Raw genomic sequence first — 10,018 nt, 5'->3', positions numbered from 1 at the left:
ATATCAAATATATCTTTAAATTTTAAATTTTAAATATTTCAGTTAATTAAAAATTAATTTTATATATTTTTTAATATATTAATAATTTGAATTTCAAATTTTATTTATACTATTTATTATTTGTTTAAATATCATTAAATTGATAGAAAAAATTTAAAAAATAACTAAAAAATTTTTTTTTTTTAAATGAAGTCAAACAAATCCTTAATCTCCAACCACTGCTAAATACTAATCAGGTTTTTGTAAGATATGATATGAAAAGAAGATTGATAAGTGAAATTGTAGAAGTTGAATTCTCTAAAGTTTAAATTTTACTTTAAAGAATAAAGTGTGATGTTCTACTCTTAAATAATTTTTCTTTTATATTTATTTTTAGTCTCACCTATGAAATTAATAGTGAGAGATCAAACTTTATTTTCTAACGGAAAATTCAAACTTTAGAGACCCAAATCCGAAATTGTGAATCAGATCGCATTGCTTCCACTCCTATTAATGTTGTTCCTATACACGTATGAAATATTACCAGCAGAGGCAGAGATACATTCTAAGCCACTCACTCACCATAAGATTTTCTTCAATTTCTTTCTGAGAAAATAAATGATTTAATAAATAAAGGAAGACGGATGAAAAATTATACAAGCTAGGATAGATAACTACCTTTGTAATAACTTAACGGTTAGTTTGGTGGTGATGTTCATCAATCAATCAAGATGCACATACACCAAAACAATCTGTGTGTCTTATTAAGTAACCTTCAAAACTCAACCTCGATTCTTTCTCTTCATTCGTATATTACTATGGTAAGCTAAGCTAACTACATCAAATTAAGATTGAAGTGGAAGCAAAGAAATCAAATCAAAACTACTGACCTAACCCCCAATAATATTAATGTATTCCTCTATAACCCCCTCTCTTTTCTCCTTCAAACAACAACAATGGAACCCGCCATCTCTACGCCTACGCATAATAATGATTTCAGCTCCACCATCGACACCACTCGTCCCTTCACCTCCGTCAAAGAAGCCGTCGCCATCTTCGGCGAGCGCCTTCTCGTCGGTGACATGAACATTTACTCTCCAAAGCCATTCCCAGACCCTGCATCTTCTCCTGTTCAGCAACTACCACAGAGTCCTATCATGAAATCGAAAGAAGTAGAGGAAGACAACGGCGTTGTTCTTGATACATTGAAGAAGCTGGAGGCAGAGCTTGAAAAGACAAAGGCGGAGTTGAAGCTGCTCAAGGAAAGAGGGAGTGAGACGGAGGTGGCGTTGGCGACGCTGAATGCAGAGCTCCACAAGAACATGTCCAAGTTGGCGCAAGCGGAGGCCGCAGCAGCCAGGAAGGCTGCGGCGGCTACAAAGACGGTGAGGTTTGAGATTGAGGAAAAAGGAGGTGATGAAGATGGAAAGGAAGTAGTGGATATAATAAGAAAGAAGAAGGAGGATTCAAAAACATTGGCTCATATACTGAGCCTTGGAGAGAATGATCATCTTCTATTCGGAGGAGGTGGCAAAAGGAACAAGAGTATGAAGCAGAAGCCTATTATTCCCCTTGTAGGGGATCTTTTATTTTTCAAGAGAAAGTCTTCTTCTACCAATCCTCTTTATGCTTCTCCTTTTTAATCATCAATAATGTATATTCATGTTTGTTTCATTTCTTTGTTTCTTTGGGGTTGGACAAATGTAAAATCTGTACTACTTTGTATTTTCTTTTGCAACTTTGTCTCTTTCTTCTCTTGTTATGGGATATGTCATGCTCGTAAACATTCAAGTTTCTTCCTAGTTTTTATCTTTCTTTTAAAAATGAGTAAATCGCAAATCAAACCAGTAAAACTGAAATGAAATTAGTCGAACCGCCACATTGCAAGATTTTGAATGAACAGTAATTTTTTATACCTTTTGTACTCTTTGCTGTTGTTTTCGTTTGTTTCTAGTTGTTGCTTACGAAATCTTCTTCTGATTTGTTTGCAGCAGTAATTTTCGCAAAGAATGCGATTGAGACTTGAGTGATGTTCAGAAAGATTGGAAGAGACTGAGTTTTATGGAAAATTGGTTTCGTGCTGAAAATGTAATGTTCATTATAATGTGCCTCCTCCTTCGTTGTTGCCATTTTCTTATTGCGTTTTGTTGTAATAAAAAATTTTGGTGGCAAATTAGTTTTTGAAAAATCATTACTTTTTAAATTGATCTATGAAAGATTTTTTTAATCAAATTTGATTTTTAAAGATTTTAAATTAATCATATTAATTTTTTCGTTATTTTATTGATGAAGTCAAAATTTGCTAATATCACACATTAAATAATACTCCAACACACACTTAAGAGTCTTAATTGACTATTAACATAATAAAATTATGAAATTAGATCTAATTTTATAAACTAATCATGTTAATAGTCAATTAAAATTTCTAGATGTATATTAGAATGTCACTTAATGTGTCATATTAATAAATTTGACACCATCAACAAATAAAATGACAGAAGAATTAATAACATGATTAATTTAAAATATTTAAATTACGAATTTAATTAAAAAAAATTTTAGAGGCCAATTTAAAAAATGAATGATTTTTTAAAAATTAATTTGACTATTTACTTTTCATAAAATTAATGAACATGTTATTCAATTATGTGCCCTAATTTTAGAATAACAAAGTTTTTCTCATTAAGTGATGCTCATATAAAGGTTTAAATGCTCATAATTATTTAAATTAAAGATAAAACAGATTGAGTAAATAAAAGTAAGTGACTGTGTATAGAAGTAGCAATATTTATCTACTTTTAGTTTTGATAATATTTTGTGTTGAATATTGGGCTTGGAGAAAGGCCCATTGACTAAAGAAAGAAGCCAAAAGGCCCAAAGCGAGCGAAGGGAACAGAACGGCGAAGAAGAAACGGAACTGATTCAATTGGCTGCTGTTGAAAGAAACAACAGAGAAAACGCAAGAAAGAAATCAAAATCAAAATCAAAATCAAAATCGTTTGCAAAGGCAAAACCAACCATAACCAACAAAAACCCTATTTAGACCAATCTCGAAGAACCCTGATTAGACTTGTTTTGTTCTTTGGGAAGAAAACAAGAGGCACCGATGCAAGCTGTGGTGCTCAATACTCAATCTCGTTGCAGAGGCCTCGAGCCTCCTTCCTCCTCCACCTCCCAAAAGGTTTTCTTTTTTTTTTTGGCGTTCTTATAATTTCCGATATATAGTTATAATGATGATGATAATTCTTCAATCTGAAATATGAATAATAATAATAGGGTTGGCAGTGGCAGCGCACAAGCTTCTTCGGGAGGAGAGGTAACCTTGCACGCCGCACTTTGTGTTCTTCTCTTCGGATTCGTTTGCCCCATACATCACGGCGCCATGGTTAGTCAATTTATTTATTTATTAATAGATTCTAGTTTTGAACTTCTTTTTGTGAGATTTTCATGGAATTCAAGTTCAGTAGTTGGAATTCTTGATTAATTAAAATTTGCTATAAAACGGCATAAGCTTAATAATTGAATCATTAGGTTTTGATTGGTGCTTTGCCTGTATAGATTTCCTTTAGTTTTGATTGAATTTGGTTGTACATATTTCCTTCCTTAACTAGGAATAAAAGTTGTCTTCATTATTATGCTTGTGTTTAGTTTTGAGGGCCGTTGCCACTCCAAATCCAGCTGTCGAGTTGCCGTTAACCGCAGAAAATGTAGAAAGCGTATTGGATGAAATTCGACCGTATCTCATCGCAGATGGGGGAAATGTGGCTTTGCATGAGATTGATGGCAATGTTGTGAGGTTGAAGCTACAGGGAGCGTGTGGCTCCTGTCCAAGTTCTGTTATGACAATGAAAATGGGCATTGAGCGTAGATTGATGGAAAAGATACCGGAGATATTTGCAGTGGAACCCATTGCTGATGAAGAAACTGGTCTTGAGCTCAATGAAGAAAATATAGAAAAGGTTAGTTCTGTTTAACATTGTGATATCGATATTCTGGCATAGAATATTAATTTTTTTGCAGTTGCTTATTGACAAACCAAATAGACTAATTTTGCACTTCTGCACGCATAAAAAAGAACTTTGAGAAAGGGAACGACACATGATGGATATAGAAAAGGAAGGCATATGTAGTATATTAGTACCCTTATTGGACAAAGACTAATGAATGAAACTGAACAAGATATTGTTCAAGTTTCTTCACTTTCCAGGACGTTTTCGGAAATATCATAGCGTCTGCAATTCCAAGAAGAAAAACACAAAGAACATTAGTGGATGATAAACACTACTTTATATAAGTTTATTGCAATTGTCAAATTTCGGAGATCATTTGCAAAAATCAAACCATGTACTGTCTACTTGGTGGGAATGGGATGATATCTCTCAACTTGAGTATGTGTATTAACTATGAAGATGAAAAGATGCTTATGTTTCTTTTACTTGTTTATATTTGATAGTATGTTAATATTGATTGTCCAGTAACATTCTCAAATGAAAGGTTCTAAGTATTTCATATTTGATATGCGGTTTAGGTTCTAGAGGAAATAAGGCCATACCTGGTTGGGGCAGCAGATGGATCTCTTGAATTGGTAGGAATTGAAGAGCCAATTGTAAAAGTGAGAATCACAGGTCCAGCTGCTGGTGTCATGACTGTACGTGTTGCTGTTACGCAAAAGTTGCGAGAAAAGATACCTTCTATTGCAGCAGTTCAGCTTTTATCATGATTTGGCCGCTAAACACAACTATCATCGGCATTGGATTCTTGTAATTTTTCGTCAGCAACAATAAGTGTTACCTGTGAAGTGATGTATATGTATAGTATATACGTAGCTACAGGATGGAACTGTTATCGTGTAAATTCAGTATTCAAATGATTTCATATCCTGAAAGAAGCCTTGCTTTGGTTATGACTTTGTCAGCTTCCTTTTTTCTTTTCCTGTTTCTCATCACTAGTCTCATCATTAGTAGTTGTTTTACATGCGCACTAAAATACTACGTACACACCAGAAATCAGACACCAGCGTATCATCTATTTGCATATATTTATATATATTTTTATGTACATGTTATTAATTTTTGTATTCTCTACTCTTAATTAGTTCAAGACTTGAGGTGATTTGTCAATTTTTTTTTTTGGTGTAACTCAGCATGTGTTTATCATAGCTGGTTCTAAACTCGGAAAAACGAGAAGAATGGTGTTAAGCTTGTGATTACCACGTTAAACTCTGTCCATTTGAATTTATTGACAGTTGGACACAATACGATGAGTCTTTGAATCTATACATGGTTTCGTTATGGCATGTGAAAGTCTAACATAAAATTTTATCACATCTCAATACATGTAAGGTGGCAAGAGAGAAAAGGTCAATTAATTCGTTGCCGCTACAGTAAAATATAATAGAAAGTTAAAACCAAAGCTACATTCCATAGCAATTGAACCTTCAACTTCAACTCCACTTTTCCAACTAAAGAAGTAAACGAAAAACAAAGGCTACCAAGAAAACGAACTCGCTTCTTTATCCATATTATTAACAAGTGCTAAAGAGACAAAAAGGAAAAAATACAGGCTTGCTCGCTACAAAACTTCCAACCAATATCAATCCAGAAGTTGCTATAAATGAAGATCAAGAAATGCATTTTTAGTTTCTAATTCTGAACGTTGGTGTACTTTGCAGCTTTCATCAAAGTCGATGCGCTTCTACGTCCATAGTATATGAAAAACGTTTCATCCATTGATCATAAATCGCTACAGTCCAAGTTTAGAAAGTAGCTGACGCCATCTTGGAGTTTCCTCATCAAAAATGTAGGTCAAGGGTGATATAAGAACGCCACTGCCACCAATCTGCATTAAATGAATGTAATCAACATAAAAATGAGTATGAGAATCATAGCCAAGTCCATGTAGTAATGCTAGCTACTGCTAGTGGCAGTAATAAATCATGTAGACTAACATTTTATCCCAAACCAAATATAATTGGGTTATTTGGACTCGTGTCATTCAGAATAACAAGGCTTCATATGAAATCAAAAACAGATGCTTTGAATATAATTTAGAAACTCACCGCTCTCAGCTGCTGTATAGACTTGTATAGTGCCTTCTTAGGTACACATATCACTATGGCATAGTAGTCTGCTGTAACCTTCCCATCCCGTTTGCAAAAAACAGGACTTATAGTGGGTCCCTGCAGAAGATAATCACATGTTCCTCTTAAAATTGAGAACAAATTGTAGTGAAAAAATAATGATACTGCTCATGATCACAGTAGTCAGTAGATAGTATATAACAAACTTTGCTAACGCAAAAAGCAAATGCTGTAAGGAAAGCCACCACCAGCGAAAAAAATGAAAAATGAAGGTAAGGTGCTCATTCCGAATCGCACCTGCAACCCAGATAATGATGGTTGACTCAATACTCTCTCGGCTACTTCCTCTGCACTGCTACCCCTCATGTTTGCAGTGACCTGCCAAGTCCAAAATTAGCAAATACGATGAAAATGGCATCAAACACTAGATTTTGAGCGATGGAAATAATGAATTCTATGCACCGTAAACTGCCCAATGGCCCTCAGATGTGCCTCTAATCTTTCTAGTATCTCATGTGTCGTTTCTAGTACTCCTGTCCGTTGGATCATTGATTTTCTGCTTGCAACAAGAACAGCCTGGTGAAAATTAAATTGTCAGATTGAGAGATAATTTATCAAGGCAAATGCAGAAGCAGTCATCTGGAGGCTGGAACTTCCTAGTGTTAAATTGAAACTAATAGATCATGATAGTCAAGGCAAAAAATAAAAGTTAATGATTGCTAACCTGGCTTTCCAACACAGTTCCACCTTCAATTTCCTTCAAATTATTTTCTCTCAGCGTGGTCCCACTACTCACTAGGTCTAAGATGGCATCAGCAATTCCCATCTAAATGAAGCAAAGGCAAACAAATCAACCAGATAAATATCATGTCCAGCATATGGCAGCAGCATCATTAAGACGGACGCAACAACAGTTGATTACTTCATTCCAGAAACAATTGACCAAAATTACAAACAAATGAATAAAAGGGTAAAGGTTTCATATGGCCAAGCAATTAATTACTTCACCTCAACCATGTATTAAGATGCAGAATGAAGATATAATATATATCAACAACTGAGACATCACAAACCCCAATGAGTATGAAAAACTGTTAAGTTATAATGCAGCACAGTCCATTTTATGGTTGATAATAAGAAAGCATAAACAAAAAACTTCGTATAAAACAAATACTGTTCTCACCGCAGGTGCTGCCTCCAGAGCTCCGTCTGCAGTTGAAAAAGTCACATGCGTAAGTCCATTCTCCCTCATGAATTTGGGACCCAGCTGAACAGTAAGACAAAAGTTCAAATTAGATTTCCCTTTCTAAATGTAAACGATAGCATAAGATTAGAACTGTCAATCGAAACACGTACATAGTTGAACCCAGTAGCAACTCGCAGAGGCTTGTCTTCGGTCCATTGAGGCATCTTTGATAGCTCCTCTAGGGAATTGATATTCTCAAATATTCCATATTGGGGAATCTGGAATGAGAGAGAATACCCAAGACAATTAAAATTTCAAAAAGGAAAGACAAGCAGAATCTAGCAGGTTTGGAAAAATGTTATTTTTTCTCACCGCAAGAGATAAGCGGCAATCACCATACTCCAACGCCTCATGGACAATGATAAGATCTTCATTTCCCTGAGGACAGAAAACACATAAAATAAAACCTTTGGCACTCCTGTATACCATGGGACATTAATCCGAAACTAGAATCAAGCTTTAGGGGAAAACACATTCTCATCTAGAAAATTAAAAAAAAAAAATAAAAGCATGCTTGAAAATTGCTATCTTGGCCTCGTAATAGAAAAAATAAAATCAAGTTTTAATACTTCATGAGATGAGAAACAGAAGAAACTATTTGATGCAAATGGCAACATTAACCATAAGAGAACCTTTGCTTATATTCAGAAACAGAAAAGGCATATGATGGAAAAGTTCACACATACTCACCTGGCCATATTCACTGAGTGTATCAAGACCGACAATGCCCAGGTCAAGATCTCCAGATAACAATTTTCTTACAATGTCTTTTGGCCTTTGAAACCAAACTTCTAAGTTGGACAGCTGCAAAGTAAGAAAACTGATCAATGATAATTTAACAGCATTAGTGGGAAACAAAACAATTCTGGCCATCTGCATATGCTACAACATCCTCATAAACAGGCATTAATTACATTCTTGATTTATTCCTCCGAAAAAGAAGATTACATATATATTACAGCCAAATAGCTTTAAATCAATTAGCATGAGACCAAAACACATATAGTGAAGCATGGAAGACAGCCCCATCAAAAGCATAAGCAATGTTAAGTAAGAAACTAGTCATAACTTGAGTAACCTATTCTTAGAGTAAGATAGAGTTATGAAGCTCAAACAATGCCATAGTGGAAAAACGATAGGAGAAAGAAAACAACAAACCTGAGGAATTTCAGCAACATATTGCCTAGGATTAACCTGCTTCACTGACAATTGACAATTCTTCACACACCAAAAAAAGTAGCTTTTAAAGAAGCTTTTGCCTTTTGGTTTAATCTAGAAAGTAGCTCAACATACCAATTTATTAGTAAGCTTTGTATCTTAAATTAAGAAGCTCAACTAAGGATACACAAACAAAACTTTGTAATTTGAAAATGATGCCAATGGGGTTTAACTACGCTTTCTTACTTGGCCTTTACGGATTATAGATCAGCAGAGTGCACTAGAATTTCAGAATATACTTATATGAACAAATATGAACAAAATTATGAACAGCAAACAGACATTTTATGAACAAAATTCACAAAGTACACAGCATTCAATATTATCAGTGCTTATGAACAAAATTATGAACAGCAAACAGACATTTTATGAACAAAATTCACAAAGTACACAGCATTCAATATTATCAGTGCTTATGAACAAAATTATGAACAGCAAAGTGACTGTTTAACAAACTATGAGCAAAATTATGAGCAAAATGAGCATTCAATGTTCTCAATTTATCACAGTACTCACCGGCTGCGAGGAGGAAGGGCGAAAAAAAAGAGAAAATCAGTCATAAATTAACAAAAGATAGACATGGAATTTCTAGCATTAGCAAATAACATATACAAACTACCAAAACTCTCAGTCCTAGTGCCAAAGAAGCTGAATTTAATGAATACATTATAAGTAAGTGAAATTGGTTTGGAATATGATATACCTTGAGGAGTTCGAGAGTGTCGTTGGACATGCGACCCTTGCTAGGCAAGCCGAGACGGATCTCCTTGCGCTCAGAGGAGAGAGGAGAGCTTCCATTTAGGACGTTGACGTTTGAGGGTTGCGGAATTGACAGCGAGGCGTAGCAGCTCCAGCTGCGGGTGGAGGTGGCGGTGGCGGTGGCGGTGGTGGACTTGACCAAAATATGAAGTGGCGTGCATTGAAGGTGAAGTTGAAGGCTTAGATTCATCCTTGTCCGCGCAGATTTAGATTTCGTCTATTCTGTCTGTCTCTTGTGTGAGCGGGTGTGTGTGTGGCGACTCTACTTGCAATTCTCGGCAATAATGCGACTTCACTGTACACCAATCACCAATACAATATACTAATATTGAAGTCTCTTTTATTAAAAATGAGTAATACTAAAGCGATAATAACATAAATGAAACAAAATAAAAAAAAATTAAACTATTTAATGAAAGAAATAGAGCAACCCAATTACCTATATATTTGTAGAGCACGAATACGAATTATCATAACTGAAATTACAAATACATGCAAACGCATACACAAAATCGTCCTATCGTAGAGACCGAAAATTTATTTTGTTTTCGACTTTTTTTCACTACAAAATAGTCCCTCATCGCTGAAACCTTCGGAACCATTTTATAGCGGAAAAAAAGCCGGAGACAAAATAAATTTTCGGCCTCTACGTTAGGAACCAAAATCGTACTTATATATATTATATATATATACAAGAATATTAATTTAGTAACTATTTTTTTTTTTTTTTTTTT

General features: G+C 34.8%; 3 protein-coding genes across 4 annotated transcripts; 2 read left to right on the top strand and 1 right to left on the bottom strand.

The window, feature by feature from the left end:
• On the top strand, positions 613-1,765 carry LOC107637515 (WEB family protein At1g75720). Its single transcript, XM_016340922.2, has one exon. It carries the CDS (start codon positions 936-938, stop codon positions 1,620-1,622), a length of 687 nt encoding a protein of 228 aa, XP_016196408.1. The 5' UTR covers positions 613-935; the 3' UTR covers positions 1,623-1,765.
• LOC107638492 (nifU-like protein 2, chloroplastic) lies at positions 2,888-4,889 on the top strand. Of its 2 annotated transcripts, none has more exons than XM_016341794.2 (4): positions 2,888-3,163; positions 3,259-3,367; positions 3,631-3,941; positions 4,511-4,889. In XM_016341794.2, the coding sequence occupies exons 1-4, from the start codon at positions 3,089-3,091 to the stop codon at positions 4,700-4,702; spliced, it is 687 nt and encodes a 228-aa protein (XP_016197280.1). In that variant the 5' UTR covers positions 2,888-3,088; the 3' UTR covers positions 4,703-4,889. The 2 variants fall into 2 exon arrangements, with proteins under 2 accessions (XP_016197280.1, XP_020976155.1); XM_021120496.1 differs by having other exon boundaries at positions 2,917-3,163; positions 3,268-3,367.
• LOC107638491 (ATP phosphoribosyltransferase 2, chloroplastic) lies at positions 5,282-9,613 on the bottom strand. The gene is made up of 11 exons (XM_016341793.2): positions 9,229-9,613; positions 8,466-8,525; positions 7,998-8,111; positions 7,620-7,685; positions 7,418-7,525; positions 7,245-7,328; positions 6,786-6,887; positions 6,524-6,637; positions 6,359-6,439; positions 6,041-6,160; positions 5,282-5,820 (listed from the first exon to the last, which is right to left on the bottom strand). The coding sequence occupies exons 1-11, from the start codon at positions 9,472-9,474 to the stop codon at positions 5,725-5,727; spliced, it is 1,191 nt and encodes a 396-aa protein (XP_016197279.1). The 5' UTR covers positions 9,475-9,613; the 3' UTR covers positions 5,282-5,724.

Source organism: Arachis ipaensis, chromosome B04 (assembly GCF_000816755.2).
Source record: "Arachis ipaensis cultivar K30076 chromosome B04, Araip1.1, whole genome shotgun sequence".
NCBI lineage: Eukaryota > Viridiplantae > Streptophyta > Magnoliopsida > Fabales > Fabaceae > Arachis > Arachis ipaensis.
The sequence above is the reverse complement of the archived record's forward strand: the minus strand, read 5'-3'. Positions and strand labels throughout refer to the sequence as shown.

What these genes read in the sequence shown, in the direction of transcription:
- LOC107638492 (XM_016341794.2), top strand. Translation starts at nt 3,089, where the DNA reads ATGCAAGCTGTGGTGCTCAATACTCAATCTCGTTGCAGAGGCCTCGAG. An exon ending in CCATACATCACGGCGCCATG is followed by an intron (nt 3,368 to 3,630) that starts GTTAGTCAATTT and finishes GCTTGTGTTTAG; the next exon opens with TTTTGAGGGCCGTTGCCACT. An exon ending in ATGAAGAAAATATAGAAAAG is followed by an intron (nt 3,942 to 4,510) that starts GTTAGTTCTGTT and finishes TATGCGGTTTAG; the next exon opens with GTTCTAGAGGAAATAAGGCC.
- LOC107638491 (XM_016341793.2), bottom strand. Translation starts at nt 9,474, where the DNA reads ATGAATCTAAGCCTTCAACTTCACCTTCAATGCACGCCACTTCATATT. An exon ending in ATTGCCGCTTATCTCTTGCG is followed by an intron (nt 7,526 to 7,619) that starts GTGAGAAAAAAT and finishes CTCTCATTCCAG; the next exon opens with ATTCCCCAATATGGAATATT. An exon ending in TTGCTACTGGGTTCAACTAT is followed by an intron (nt 7,329 to 7,417) that starts GTACGTGTTTCG and finishes CTTACTGTTCAG; the next exon opens with CTGGGTCCCAAATTCATGAG.
- LOC107637515 (XM_016340922.2), top strand. Translation starts at nt 936, where the DNA reads ATGGAACCCGCCATCTCTACGCCTACGCATAATAATGATTTCAGCTCC.